This window comes from Trachemys scripta, chromosome 6 (genome assembly GCF_013100865.1).
Source record: "Trachemys scripta elegans isolate TJP31775 chromosome 6, CAS_Tse_1.0, whole genome shotgun sequence".
Taxonomy (NCBI): domain Eukaryota; kingdom Metazoa; phylum Chordata; order Testudines; family Emydidae; genus Trachemys; species Trachemys scripta.
The window spans coordinates 88285788-88301892 of NC_048303.1; the positions used below are offsets into that span (position 1 = coordinate 88285788).

The following is a 16105-nucleotide window of genomic DNA, read 5'->3' on the forward strand; positions in this document are numbered from 1 at the left end:
CACCATCTGTCTCCGTTCTTAGCCTTCTTCCCATCTCACTTTACACCCTTTTTTTGGAGAATCTCCTTCACTCACATGGCTTCAACTATTGACTGACAAATCTACTTGCCCTCTTCTGAGTACAGCAGGGCAAAAATCTTTGACTGAACCATTTTTCAGTGAAAAATGCAGATTTGGTGACACCAAAACATTTTGTGAATTCATATGTGTTTCTTAAAAAAATAAAAAAACACCTCTCCCCGAAAATAAAAACATTTTCTTTCTGACAAGTTCTAAATGAACCGTTTTAATTTTTCAGCTGGAAATGGCTTTTTATTTAGAAATCTCATTTAATGTCATGAAAAAACAATTCAAACATACAAAGCTCAAAATCAAAATAAAATGTTTCATTTGACCCCGAACAAATTTTTTTAAACCTTTATTCTGGCTATAATAGTTGAGATTGGAAAGGCTGTTTACTGAGAAACTGAAGACACACGATAGTGATGTGTAGAGAAACTATTACTCAAACTAATCAATGCAGCAAAGTTGAGAAATCAAAGAGATGACCTAGAAATGGAGTTCTGATTAAGCAAGGTCAGGTTGCTTGTGATTTCTAAAAGGTGTGGCGGTCTGAGAAATGTTTGTTTTGCAATATATTGGGAAAGTGTTAGGGTTGGAAAATTTGTAATCTTTGTAAACGGACATGCTGTGTTACACTCTGTCTCTCAAGAAGTCAACTAGTAAGCATGGAATGTGAAACACTTCGAACAAGGAACAATTAAAAAAAAAAAAATTGGACTCTGGCAATTTTTTATCTGTGTTATAGTTATGCCCTTCAGCATTAGAAAGCAATTAAAGGCATGAGACTATATGTACTCATCAGATGAGGTATTGCTTGCAAGGGTCAGATGCAAGAATGTTACAGTGTTTTAGGAAAAGGAAGAGGTAGATTAACAATGCAAATATCTTTGATTAGCCTCAATTGGTGCATTATCTATGTTTACTGGGGCATATGGGCAGAAGGTGTCTTTATATTTTTGTGGAATGGGAAAACAGCACAAGGAGTCCTACAGATGTTCTTTTAGACTGCCAGTGGGAAATCAGTAGTAGGAAATATTTTACTGGGGGTCTTATTGCTTTTCAGCTAGGGGAGGAATGATCCATCAATTTCAGTGGCTTTACTCCATTTTGGGTTTTATGGCATGGAAAGGTACCTAAGAGTCATTCCTTCCAAATTTCCCTCTATTGAAAATTTCTTATAAAGTTCTTAATCTATATGTCCAAATTCCTCATCAGTTTGAACTGTGCATGTGGGTCTAGGCCTGAAGTTTCATGTACAAAATAGGGCTGTCAATTAATCGCAGTTAACTCACGCGATTAACCCCCCAAAATTAATCGCAATTAAAAAAATTAATCACACTTAATCACGCTGTTAAACAATAATAGAATACCATTTATTTAAATATTTTTGGATGTTTTCCACATTTTCAAATATATTGATTTCAATTACAACACAGAATACAAAGTGTACAGTGCTCACTTTATATTTATTTTTATTACAAATATTTGCACTGTAAAAACAAAAGAAATAGTATTTTTCAATTCATCTAATATAAGTACTGTAATACAATCTCTTTTTCATGAAAGCTGAACTTAAAGATGTAGAATTATGTACAAAAAATAACTGCATTCAAAAATAAAACAATGTAAAACTTTAGAGCCTACAAGTACACTCAGTCCTACTTCTTGTTCAGCCAATCGCTAAGAAAACAAGTTTGTTTACATTTATGGGAGATACTGCTGCCTGCTTCTTATTTACAATGTCACTTGAAAGTGAGAACATGCATTCGCATGGCATTTTTGTAGCCGGCATTGCAATGTATTTATGTGCCAGATATGCTAAACATTTGTATGCCCCTTCATGCTTCAGCTACCATTCTGGAGGACATGCTTCCATGCTGGTGATGTTTGTTAAAAAAATAATGTGTTAATTAAATTTGTGACTGAACTCCTTGGGGGAGAATTGTATGTCTCCTATTCTGTTTTACCCACAGTCTGCCATATATTTCATGTTATAGCAGTCTCGGATGATGACCCAGCACATATTGTTTGATTTACAAACACTTTCACTGCAGATTTGACAGAATGCAAAGAAGGTATCAATGTGAGATTTCTAAAAATAGCTACAGCACTTGACCCCAGGTTTAAGAATCTGAAGTGTCTTCCAAAATCTGAGAGGGATGAGGTGTACAGCATGCTTTCAGAAGTCTTAAAAGAACAATATTTCGATGCGGAATCTATAGAACCTGAACCACCAAAAAAGAAAATCAGATGCTGGTGGCATCTGATTCAGATGATGAAAATGAACATGCATCGGTCCGCTCTGCTTTGGATCGTTATTGAGCAGAAGCCATCATCAGCATGGACTCATGTCCTCTGGAATGGTGGTTGAAACATGAAGGGACATATGAATCTTTAGCGCATCTGGCACGTAAATATCTTGCGACGCCGATTACAATAGTGCCATGTGAATGCCTATTTTCACTTTCAGGTGACACTGTAAACCAGAAGTGGGCAGCATTATCTCCTGCAAATGTAACCAAACTTCTTTGTCTGAGCGATTGGCTGAAGTAGGACCGAGTGGCTCTTGTTTTATTTTTGAATGCAGTTTTTTTGTACATAATTCTACATCTTTAAGTTCAGCTTTCATGATAAAGAGATTGCATTACAGTACTTAGATTAATTGAAAAATACTATTTCTTTTGTTTTTTAAAGTGCAAATATTTGTAATCAACAATAAATGTAAAGTGAACACTGTACACTTTGTATTCTGTGTACAGAATCAATATATTTGAAAATGTAGAAAACACCCAAAAATATTTAAATAAATGTTATTATATTATTGTTTAACAGTGTGATTAATCATGCTATTAATTGAGATTATTTTTTTTAATTGTGCGATTAATTGAGATTAATTTTTTTAATCGCTTGACAGCCCTAATGAAAAAAAAAACAATTTACATGAGAGGCAGGGGAATCTTTTAATTGTTAAATGAATTAACAAATCTTGCTTTGAAAAAAATGTTTCAGAACTTGCTGTCAGACAGCAAAGGAACTGAGTTTAACTTCAATTATCTTTGCTTTTGTTCTGTAGATAAATTTCTAGTCTGAGGATGCTTGTCGATCCTCAACACTAGCATGAAACTGAAATAAAGCCATCCACAGTCTGTTTTGTGTCTTAATAGTCAATCCAGTCTCTTTTAGAGATGCTGTGTTTTGTTACTCACAGCACAGATTCTGTCTTTCTGTGCTACTACATATAAATGAATTGGATTGAATTGTACTGAGTTTTGGAGAAGGAAAAGGAGACAAGCATCACGGCTGTTTAAAGAGGTACTACTGAGGCCTGGTCTATACTACCCGCCTGAATCGGCGGGTAGAAATCGACCTCTCGGGGATCGATTTATCGCGTCCCGTCGGGACGCGACAATCGATCCCCGAATCGGCGCTCTAACTCCACCAGCGGAGGTGGTAGTAAGCGCCGCCGACAAAAAGCGGCAGAAGTCGATTTTGCCGCCGTCCTCACAACGGGGTAAGTCGGCTGTAATACGTCGAATTCAGCTACGCTATTCACGTAGCTGAATTTGCGTATCTTAAATCGACTCCCCGCTGTAGTGTAGATGTACCCTGAGTGTGTGACACTTAGTATCACAGCAGGAAGAAACTGAAACCTCTCATTACATTTCCAGACTAATCGTTGACTCAGGATGTCTGGTTTGCATTCATTAAAAATTCCAAATTAATAAAAGATGTATTTGAAGATTTAGAGAAAGGAAGTGAATATCAGATGTTTAATGGAGAACCAACATTATCACGAACCTATCAGACAGTAATTCACTTGCTTCATCATAATCTCTTTGTTTTGTCCTAATGACAAAAATAGGAACAGTTCTGTTTTTACAAATGTGTTTCCAAAGATGGTTCATCCTTTTTTATATGCTTCATGCTGTGTTTTGCAAGTGCACAGAAATGATTCAGGAGAAAAGAGCCACAGCCAAGATAAAGGGGAACCCAGAGGTAACAGAACAAGGAAATGGAAATGGAAATTGCAAACACTGAGCTCTTAGTATTTTTTCAGAACAGTGTTTTGTTTTGTTTTGTTTTACTTAAATCTCTCTGAAGCAGAAAAGTTTATCAAGCCAAGCCTAAAGACTTTACAAATTACAATTGTGTCACAGATTCCAGGCCAAATTTACATCTGAAGCTGCTTGCCCAAAGGAGTCCAATATGCTCCCTGGGACTGCAGACATGAAGGCTGTCTTCCATTTCGAGGGGAAATACCAAGTGTCTATCAAAAGAGGGATGCCATGTTAAATGTTCTGCTGCTGTCTCTTCCCCCACGTGGCAGTTGCTCTTATAGGAACTACACCAGTGGGCTCCCCAAGAATGCTCAGCATTTCTCTAGTTGTCCTAACACAGACATGGGTGGATTGTAAAGTGCTGCTGTGCTTTGAAATGTAACAAAAAAGTCATCTTATTTCTCAACTCATTTGCTTCCTGTATACGTTCAGTCATCTCTGCTCACTTGAGTGGTGAAAATAAATTTGTAGTTTTTTTTATTCTTGTTAACCCTGCAGAGTCAACACAGTTAAGAGAAAGTATGATGGAGTCTATCTGTTCTTATGCTTCATCAAGAGAACTGGCAATTAAGTTCCCACTGCAGGGCCAAATTCTTATTTTTTTGCAACCCCAGTGAAGGCAATGTGTTTTGTACAGGTGTCATGGAGGTCAGATTTTGGACTGTAGAATTTTTACTACTAATGCCAATGTACAAGTCCAGGTGTATGTCTACATTGCAAAAAAAAAAAGTGTTCTTAACTTGGGTTAAAATAGTAGTGTTGCCATGTCTTCACTGCTTTTAACTCAGGTTAGCAGCTCGAGTTAAAGCCTGTAGGGGTGTCTGAGGTTGAACTCAAACTACTAACCTGAGTTAAAAACAGTGAAGACATGGCAACACTGCTATTTTAACTCAAATTAAGAACACACTTTTTTTTTTTCCAATGTAGACATGGATCTCCCTGTGCCGTTTTTACAGGCAGTTTTCAGAGAACAACTCAACTTTATAGGGGCCAAATGTATGAGGATATTCCATGCTAACAGTTCAATTCCTGGCAGCTGGAAAGAAGGAGGAAGGGAGGTGGGGGAAATCTTGTTTAACAGATGCTGACAACAGACAAAAGTCTCACCTGCCTTTCAAAATAAAACACTAGAGATTGAGCGATGATGGGGCGGAAAGGATTTTTCCTAATAAGGGGTAGCCCCCATCTACCAAGACTGCAGTGGCTGGGACAAACCCATGTTCCCCATATTCAAAAACACACATGTAGAGTTTTAACATCTTTTTTAAATAAATAAAACAGATGACTTAGCTTTAACTTGCCTGTAGCTCCACCCCCAGCATCAGGTTAGGCAGTGAGTTTTCTCCAAGTGTAGGAAGCATTCATGGAAGAATGATCCTTTCCCTGGATAGGGCTCTGTGGCCCAAATGTATAAGGCTATTTTTTCATAGTCGATTGCTCCTCTTCTTACATAGATGGCCTGCCACTAATTCAGCATCTATGGCCTTCTAGGCTTGCTCAACTCATAACGCCAAGGTTACATTTTACTGCAGCAGGCCCTTCAATGATTAAATACGTAGCACTCCTACTAAATTTTGAAGAAGAGCTCAGTGTAGCTTGAAAGTTTGTCTCTCTCGCCAACAGAAGTTGATCCAATAAAAGATACTACACCTCACCCACCTTGTCTCTCTATTTAATTAGTGGCATTTGTAAGAAAATCTAGTAGATATAATTACACCCAGAGGCAGAGTCTCATGCCCTTGGCAATAAGATTTTCACACCGTGTTTTCTTAAATGAACATGTCCCATGGAAGATTGTCAAACTAGTATTTTTACTTTGAAGAAAGGCTATGTTTCTCCTCAAAATCTTAGGTAAACTCTTTTTTTCCTCCAGCATCTGTTTAACAAGATTTCCCCCTTTTTAACAGGGACTCAGGAGATCTGGGTTCATTTCTCAGATCTGCCATAGACTCCTTGTGTAACCTGAAAGTCTGATCTATAGCTCATTGAAGCCAATGAAAAAACTCCCTTTGACTTCAGTGGGCTCTGGGTTAGGTCCTTAATCTGTGCCTCAGTTCCCAATATGTAATATGGGGATAACAGTGTTTCCTTTCTCCCCATTTGTCTGTCTTGTCTAGGTTGTAAATTTTCAGGACTGGAAAGATCTTCTACCATGTGTATGTACAGCACCCAGCACACTGAGACCCTGATCTTGCTTAGGAGGTCTAGGCACAATGGTAGTAAAAATAAATGATAAAAACATTGATAACAGCAAAGTAAAGGTTCCTCTATAAAGAAATAATCAGAAGTTGTACACATTCTCAAGTGCCTGTTGACAAATTATCATTTTAAAGGATTGAGGTTGAGGAGAATCTGCTGATTGGTTGGACACCCCCATCACTTGCAGCTACAGAGGAGTTAATTTTCTTTTTACCTTTAACTGTTCCCAGATCAAGGTGGAATTTGTGTGTTTCCTATCTCATAAATAAGGCTACGTTTTAGTCACAGGTATTTTTAGTAAAAGTAATGGACAGGTCATAAGCAGTAAACAAAAATTCACAGCCCGTGACTTGTCCATGACTTGTACTATGTATCCCTAACTAAAACTTGGGCTGGGGGGCCATGAGTGCTGTGGGGGGGGCGGTCTGGGGGCACTTCGGGTGCTGTGGGGTCTTTCCCGGGACCCCGCTGGTGCTGGGGGGCAGGCAGGCAAAGGTGTGCGGCCTGGGACCCCTGCTGGGGGTGGAGGAAGGTTGGCAGGGCTGGCAGGCTCCCTACTGGGCTCCACACAGCTCGCAGCTGGCATGTCTCTGCAGCTCCTGGGGGTGGGGAGGGAGAGGGAAGGCCGGGGGGCTCCACATGCTGCCCCCACCACGAGCTCCAGCTCCACAACTCCCATTTTCCGTGAGCCGCAGCTAATGGGAGCTGCAGGGGTAGTGCCTCCAGGCAGAGGCAGCTTGTAGAGCCCCCTGGCCCCTCTGCCTAGGAGCTGCAGGGATGTGCTGCTCCCCATCAGGTATTGGCTGCCCTGCACCTCAACTCCCAGCCCTGAACCCACACCCAAACTGCCCCAGCAGCTGCCGGTGCGACTGGCCCAGGGACTGCCTGATCTGATTGGGCAGCCCTGGAGCCAGCTGCACCAGCTGCTGCAGAAGTCACGGAGGTCAAGTTATGGAATCCATGACTTCCATGACAGACATGGAGCCTTACTCATAAATGAGTTGGTGAAGTTACACAGCTACTCTAAAAGTAAACTTCCTCAATATAACACTTCCTTCCTTTATCAGATACAGTGTTTCTCAACCTTTTTGATACCAGCGTCTGCCTTGCTGCCTTCCTAAATTGTGTCAGGGAGATCTCAGGACAAAATATGTATGACTACAAAGAGTGACTAATTGACCAATGGAAAATGGAGGTCTAATAAGTGACATGAAACTACGCCATCTATTTAGTAATCTTATCCCTGAAAGATGAGGTCTCATCATCATCATTATTCCACACATGATCCCTTGTCTGACTCGGTCTATTATTAAGGGTTCCTCATTTCCCAATATAAGGTCCTATTTTCAGTTGCTTATAACTTTGCCAAATTTTAACCATTACTGTTTAAATTTTCCATGTCAGGTAGCTGAGGACTCACTTCTGCAACTGAAGACAATGGAAGCTTTGCTTTGAATATACAAAGTGCTATATAATGCTAAGTACTCTGCAAAATTGAGTCCTAGAGTTCTTAAATTGAGCACCCACAATTACTGGATATTTTTTACCTTAATCTCTCTGTGCATCACTTGTCCATCTGTAAAACTGGGATAATACCACCTCTTATCTCATTTTGGTGTGAAAATAAGGTAATGTTTGTGAAGCACTGAGGTACTACAAGTGCTATGGAATAACCCATGAGGAAATTAATAATTCTGCCGTCAGAGCAGGGTTTGAATACTGTGCAGTAAATAAACCAAGAGGTCAGACATTGTTCAATGAAAAGGCAACAAAAGATTGACTCTCTACTTGTTAAGGACGTATCATCCATCCTGTGCACTGAATGAGGCAGGGGTCCAGAGGAAATAGTAATATGTTATTGTGTAATTAAAGACTGTAGCACAATGCATATGCACACAAGCAGGCCAAATTAAGGTTGCACAAGCAGCTTTAGTTCTGGCACTTCCTAAATGTTGAGTGCTTGATTTTGCAGCCTTACTGTTCTTTTAATGTATTTTGTGTGTACTATATCAGACAGACATATGTTACTATTATGAAATATAAAATAATCATATTTTAATTTTAGAATAAATAGTGGGCAATGGTGAATTTGGGCCTATGATACTACTGAAGTGATACTGTAAAAAACAGAAATGAAGCTCCTGTAGTTTGTATAATAATCAAAATCCTGAGCAGGAATTATAGCTCTGTAATTCACCATTCATTAGACTGTTTTTATTTACTCCAATGTCTCTTCTCCTAGCACATCTCCTCCTCCCAGGAGATCAAGGTGGGAAAACAAACATGGCACTAGTGATGTAATGCTTCTCATAAAAAGATTGGACAAGCTAAGGCTCTGATCCCATTCTTATTGAAGTCAATGACCAAATTCCCTTTAGCTTCAATGGTGCAGAATCAGGCCTTCAATGAGCTCATTTCTCTCCTGCCTCCAGCATGGAGATGAACCAGGGATTCTCAATTTAATTTTCTTTGTTTTTTCCCGCTGGCAGGATCCCATGGTTCTGGCTAACAAGTGCTTTGCAGAGAAGCATGTCTTCTTCTCTCTGCACTCTTCCCTGCTCTCCCCATCAATTATATTCCCCCTTATTATGCTGCCTTCCCCTTCTCTGCTTCCTCAACTCTTCTCCCCCTCCTCGACCCATTTTCTGTCTCTTTCCCATTGCTGTGCCTCCCTAACTACCATGGACAGCTCCTGCTACTTCCCTAAACCCTACCACACCCCATTCCCAGCTCTTCTTTAACCCCTGCCATGTGTTTTGGCCTTCTTTGATCATCACCTTTCCTCACATGTGGTGACTGTAAGAAAATGTTAACTCTTTAGTGGCCACCCTTGTAGTCTGAGTTCTGTTTGGGAATTCAGGAAGTAGTCTAAGTGAATAGGCAGATGTAGTGTGGAGAAAAGAAGGGAGTTAATGGCAGAGTACAGAAACTCTATTCCCCACCTCTCACAAATGCAGTGGTTACAGTCATTTTGGTAAATGGGATATAAAATTGACCATGGAAGGGCAATCTTGCCACCTCAGTCCCATCGACAGGCAGCACTGTCAATATAGCAATCATATTTTTAAAATCTCGTTGGCCATGTTCCATATAATGTTACAGTTTGAGAAGTGAAAGAATTTTTAACAGTAACTTCCATCATGGATGCTCTTTGTTTATTTTTGATTTTCTCTGGGGTTAGAGAATGAAAATAGTCTGGTCATTTTCTCTTATAGGTTCTTTAGCTATTGGCCTTCAATTCTGTAAAATCTTATTTTTACAAAATCTACATTTGGGACAAATTTGACCTGTCAATGTTGCTTTGATTCTTAAGCAGATGCACAATTTGGAGGGGGAGAGTGGGATAGTTGCTTGTCTAAAAGTCCTCCAAACAAAATGACTTCATTCTCTTTAATTAATATGCTTTGTGACTCTCTTTATTTAGTGTATGTTGCAGGAGATGGTGGGGGTAGAGGGGAAGGGTTGTTTTTCACTCTCAAGTTCAGGAGTGAATTAGACCAGATTGTCTTTTTTCTTGATTAGTTAAATAACTACTTATGTAACGTCAGGTGCCCAAACACATAATCACTTTATAAGTAAAATTGTAGTGTTCTAGATTAACTTGCTTACCTCTACACCTTTGTGTAGTCTTGCACAAGGATATCTGACCTGCATTAATTCTCTGGTTCACCTAGAGAAACAATCTCAAAAATCTCTGTAAACTAAAAATTTCTGTAAACTTACTTTTGAATTTATAAATGAATTCACTTGGGCCAGTCTTGTGCTCGTTCCTTGAATATTTGTATTTTACGCACACAAATTTTTGTTGAAAGGAAATTTCAAAGTCAAAATCATGACGCTCAGAGAGACAGTTCAGTCCCTTCTCTGCTCTTGCCCTTTTCTCAGACTGGATTGTAAAGCTGTAAGCCAGTTCAGAAAAAGTATTCTTTCTAAATAATCACTTCAGTCTGTTGTTTTAATTCAAAGAGTCATTTTCAAATAAAAACTAAAACATAAAAAATTCAACCAAAATTGTTCCAAAAAGTTCTTCTACTTGAAATCTGAAAAATTACAGCATGTTGTCCATGTTATTTCACTCAATACACACAGTATTTCTTAGAAACTAAGAATAAACAATTCTGAACACAAATCCTTTATAAAAAAAATCCTTATTCTTACTCTTCAGTTAATGCAGATGGATGTACTCACACACAAAAAGTATGAGGCTTCTAAAATGCTTTCTGCATCAATCTTAAACCACAGATCATAAATCTCTTTTCAGATTGTAAAAAAAGAAATTCAAAAGTACATAAGATGGGTTCCTAAAAATGAAAAATGTTATTCATATGAAAAGATGAATAGCTCAGGCAGATAATTAAATGCTTCCCATATTATATTACAAGTATGCGGAAGAAAACCCCACCAGAATCTTGAACCTTTCTTGTTTTTGTTTTTAATCTCCAGAGAGGAGTGTGATATTGTTCTCTAGCTTACTTATCTTCCTTAGTGATGATGGGCAAAAAATATATCAAACCAACATAAAATGCTTGAGCATCTGAGCCTTCCCCAAATAGTTTAACAATTTAAACATTCTTTTGAGTAACTTGCAGTATTCTTCATATCCATCCCTTACCATATATATAGTTTTCTATAAAAGCCAGGTATCTTTTCTATCATCAGAATGATCTCTGAATTACATTCTCTTCCTCTTTTTGGGATGTTATACTCCTCCTTCAAACTAACCATCTTGATAAAGAAAAAAGCTATTTCCTAACTAAATTGTGTGCTCTAGTATGCAGAAAACCAGAATGTATGCTAATTTAATTAAGAAAGGCTTACAATTCTGAGACTTATGGAGTTTTGGTATATTGCAGGGGTTCTCAAACTGGGGGTCAGGACCACTCAGGGGGTCGTGAGGTTGTTACCTGGGGGGTCACGAGCGGTCAGCCTCCACCCCCAAACCCCGCTTTGCCTCCAGCATTTAAAATGGTGTTAAATTTAGTGTTTTTAATTTATTAGGGGGGTTGCACTCAGAGGCTTGCTATGTGAAACGGGTCACCAGTACAAAAGTGAGAACCACTGGTATATTGCAAACATTCCTCAGACTGTAATAAGGAAATGACATTTTATTATGACATATAATGAAATTAAATTGTTCTGATAAGGGTTTTATTGATGTTGTGGTATCTAAGTTATACCTCCAACAAGAAACATTAAAAATATAGCAGTTATCATGCAGCTTGTTGCAACAGGCAACTTTGTTCCTTAAGATTCGCTTTATAGCAAGCTGATTTACTCTGTTAATATTATGTCATTTTGTAACTAATCAAAAAAACATACTAAGGTTCTAGTTTGTTGATTTTCAAAGGCACATAGGGCACATGCATGCCCATCCCCTATTTGTAATTTGAAAGTCTTCCCCATAATGCCGACGTCACTCAATCTCAATGTTTTGGCACCCCGTTCAGCTCTTGCACTGTATAACTGCCCTTGGAGTTAGCAGGCATTTTGCTTACCTGGGGTTGCAGTCAGACCATAAATTTCAGTTCTATTTGTTGAAGCTAATGTGAAAATGAATATTGTTTGGTGGCATTTCTATAATTAGGAAATAACTAGTCCAGTTCATGAAAAACATATCTGAGAGCAGCAACTGTGTATGGATAATAAAATAATAATAATAATAATAAATAGTGGTGGTGTACATAGTCCTTGAGGGCCAGATTTTCAAAAGAGCTCAGCATCCAGTGTAATGACCTCTTTTCAAAATCTGGCCACTTATTGTGGGGCCTAACTGAGCACAGCTATTTTGAAAATCTAGCCTTTAGATGACAACACACACACACACACACAAAAACATGCATGAGGACATAAACTGATTTTACCTCTAGATTACAGTATGGGGAGAGTCACAAAATAATAATAATTATACCCTTCCCCAACACACACATACTTAAAATAACTTACTAAGTAATCTGAAAAAAAAACAAAAAACTTCCAAAGGGCAAATATAAGTAACAAAACAATGGAAGCAACATATCCGTGTGGGAGCAAATAAGTAAAGGATGCTGTCCTCATCTAAAAAAGTTATAAAATAATAAGCAGAAGAAAACCAGTGGGAGATATGCCAGTGACAAATATTATAAATGTGTAATGCAAAACTTGAATGACCACACTTTCAGCCACTCTGGTCACATTCTCTGATTTGCAGAAATTCATGCCATTTTTTTCCTCAGGGGGGAAAAAAAAGATGATAGTTCCCTAAAATATTGAAATCCATTTGAAACCACTTTATAGGGAACTAGATGGCACATTGGATTGGTAACAAAAAGCAGAATTTTTCACTGCAGGATGCTGGCACAAACTAAGCATCAGAGATTACCAAAAGTTCAGTGGCCTGTGAACTGGATAGGCAGATGTCCAAATACAAAAAAACACCACCACTGTTTGCATCTTTGTTGACAGACTCAGCCTACAGGCCTAACACTGAATGGGCCATTGAGAATGAACTCCCCTCTTTATCTAGAGGAGGTTTCTCTTGTCAGATTTGAGGCACACTGACAAGTCTGTATGCGGAAGCTTCTTGCAGTGTGTTGCACCTGTAGTGTGGATACACAAATGACTTCAATTTTTCAGGGTCTATCAGTCTGATACCACTAATGAGCATTACATTCACATGATATTTTAACCCCCCTATTGATACAGAAGATACGTTTGCAGATTTTTCATGTCAGACTGAAAAAATTTCAGAAGCCTATTATTAATTATATTTTTATTATTCAAAGTTTGTGGGATAAATATTGGAGACTGTGATGAAGTAGCAGAAAAGGCATAGACAGGGGCTAGATAAGTATACTATCAAATTTTAGGACTGTCCATAATACTTCTTTCCCCCCCCCCATTTCTAGTTGTGGCTATAACAGCAATTGGTTTATTTAATTTGCACAAAACTTCTGTTTTTAACAAGCAGAACAGCAAAGTTCAAGCTGTGGTTTTATTTTTATAGTGTAATGATTATGTTCTGTCGTTAACATTGAAAAACAGTTTAACCAATAAGAAGGCCAATATGTAGGAACAGAAAAATGTTTATTCAGTCTAACATCAATTTGTCTCAAATTATTAATTATTTTAAGTTTCTGACATTAACAGGTGTTAATATTTTATGAGAAGTGCATTGGCTACATAAGAGTAATTTACACTTCTAAAAATCCACCATACAATCTGGCAAGTAAATGAGATGACAAATTAATTATTTAGCAAATCCCGGCAGGAAAACCACAAAGGGTCTTTATTTTATTTATTTTACAATGAGGCAAGTCGGAGCTGAAAGAGAGCCTGCCTACATGAGATTTAAGTGTCTGCCCCCAGTAAATAATTACACTGAAAGAACTCTCCATCTTGGAGAAGGGGGCGGGGGAGGGAACATGATCCCTGATATATGCCAGGAAGGAGAATTAAAGCACATATGTGTCTTGCCAGACATTCAGGGAGGAATTTTAGGGCCTTGATCTTCCATTCCGTGTGTATCCAAAGCGCCCTTGATTTTAATAGTAGCGTTTTGGTGCATAAGGAACGCAGGATAGGGCCCCTGGGTACGCTGCGCTATAGAAATGAATCCCTGTAATTATCGACATTCCAGCACTGGCCCTCACACACACACACACACACACCGTGTGAATGTAAAATACGGTAATCGGATTGCTGCGCTGCGAGATCGTAACATCCACCAGTATCATCACAAACGTGCCGCTGCCTGGCTAAACTAGGATGCTGATTTTCCTGCAGCTGTTTCCACGGAGACATGCCCCAGAAAGCCCCAAAGGAAGGTGTTTGGGGCGGGGGGAAGAAATCGGACTGTAAGCCCCCCAGGGCTGCGTGGATGGGGGACTGGTAGATAGAGCGGCTCTTTATCCCCCCCTCCCTTTTGAAGACCACGATTAAGAGCAGGGCTTAGCCACGAGGCAGGAGAGGACTAGATGGAGGGAGAGGTGGGGCTGGGGTCCCTGCTGCTGGGCCGCGGAAATCACCCTGCTGCCTCCCCGCCTGGCTGGAAGTAGCATCCTCCCAATCCCAGCCCGGGAGGATGCCGCAGCTCCCGCAGCCCGCGCCGCGCCCGGCCCCACTCACCCAGCACCACGGCGCAGACCGTGCTGAGCAGCAGCCAGTTGTTCCTCAGGAAGCGCTGGCAGTCGCAGCCCCTCCGGCTTTTCCTCGCCATCGCGGCGGCGGCGGCGGCTCTCCGGCGGCTCGGGCTGAGCTGAGCTGAGCTGCGGCGGGGTGTGAGCGCTGAGCGGAGCGCTGCTGCTGCGCTGGGAGCTCGGCGCCTGCTGCTGCCGCTCCGCCCGTGTGGCTGCTGATGCGCTCTGCGGCTCCCCGGCGGGGGAGGAGGGAGCGTGGGGCGGAGGCAGGAGGCAGACACACCTGGCCGCGCCACAGCCCCGCGCGCCCGCCTGGCCAGCCCTGCACCCACGCGCCCTCTGGCTCAGCTGCCTCGCACGTCGGGGGTCGCTCTAGCTCCGACACAGCCTGCGCCTCTCTGAGCTCCTGGCAAAGGGGGACCAGTGTCATTCTCCCCAGGGACCAGCCGGGCCAACTTGGGGGCCTGCCCAAGGTCACACAGCCAAAGCGCACACCGGTGACAACAGCCCCTCCGCCTCCAGACCTGCCGCCCGCTGTAAGTTATACAGACTGGCAGGAGAAGCTGGGGGCACACAGCGAAGTTGCCTTTGGTGCCCCCCCCTCCTCCTGCGCTCACAAATCTCTCCACTTTTCTTCCAGACCGTCACAAACCCCTTCCACCACTGGCCTTTACACCTGCATTGGCTTTCTTGGGAAGAAAAATAGGGACATGTCTTAAAGGCCATTTCAGTGAGCTGGACTAGGGGAAAATAGTAAACATTTTTCTAAAGCTGGCTAGTCCTGTCCAAGGGTATGTCTGCACTGCCATTAGACACATGTGCTGGCTTTTGCCAGCTGACTGCTGATGCCAGCTCTTGGCACTCGGCTAAGGGGCTGTTTAATTGCCGTGTAGACGTTCAGGAGCCTGGACTTTAGGATCCTGGGACGGTCCCAGAGGTCAGACTCCAGCCCAAGCCCTAACTACTCTGTAATTAAAGCATGGGCCAGCCATGGGTGTCTAATTGCAGTGTAGATATAACCCAAGAGTTTGACTCAGCCTAGTGACACACAGTGATTACACGAGTGTTAGCTGTAGACCACTTCTGGTGACCAAGTGGTCAACCCAATGTAATACTACTACATACGTCCATAGGTAAGAATCAGTTACACCAGGAGTGACAGTAAAGGAAAACCCACACCCACTGTAAAGGAAAACCCCCGCCCACTCAAAGACTGCTCATATTTACTCTATATACTGCAATCCATTACCAATGGCAAGCTTAGCTCTAGCAACTCCTGCCTGCAGTTGTCTGCAGTGGAGGCACTGGAGGCAGAGAGAGGAGCGTGAGGCAGAGTTATTGTGTATACTAGACATGCAAAATATAATCAGTCTTTGAGTGGGTGGGGGTTTTCCTTTACAGTGGGTGCTGGTTTTCCTTTACCTTCATTCCTGGTGTCACTGGTTCTTACCTCTGGAATGCTTCATTGAGTAAGGAAACTTTCCAATTATGGTGAAATATTCTGCTTCATCATTTGTGTCAGAAAAAGTTGGGGGAAGAGAAGGGAAAAGAAAGAGCCATAGGACTTTCTACTGGGGTTTTATGCTAGTAAGTTTAAAAATTAGAAGTCTGAAGAAACATTATCCACTTTCTCATGTGATATGTTGACACTGTAATAGAAAAAAGGGCAAA

The 16105-nt window shown here is 40.8% G+C and overlaps 1 protein-coding gene across 1 annotated transcript in view; it reads right to left on the reverse strand.

The window, feature by feature from the left end:
* SLC1A1 (solute carrier family 1 member 1) overlaps positions 1 to 14563 on the reverse strand; it is a 74928-nt gene extending 60365 nt beyond the window's left edge. Inside the window, exon 1 of the mRNA XM_034774054.1 lies at positions 14424 to 14563. Within this exon, the coding sequence (XP_034629945.1) occupies positions 14424 to 14514 (91 nt within the window). The 5' untranslated portion in view covers positions 14515 to 14563. The remainder of the gene's footprint in view (positions 1 to 14423) is intronic.
* Between the last annotated feature and the right edge of the window lie 1542 nt (positions 14564 to 16105).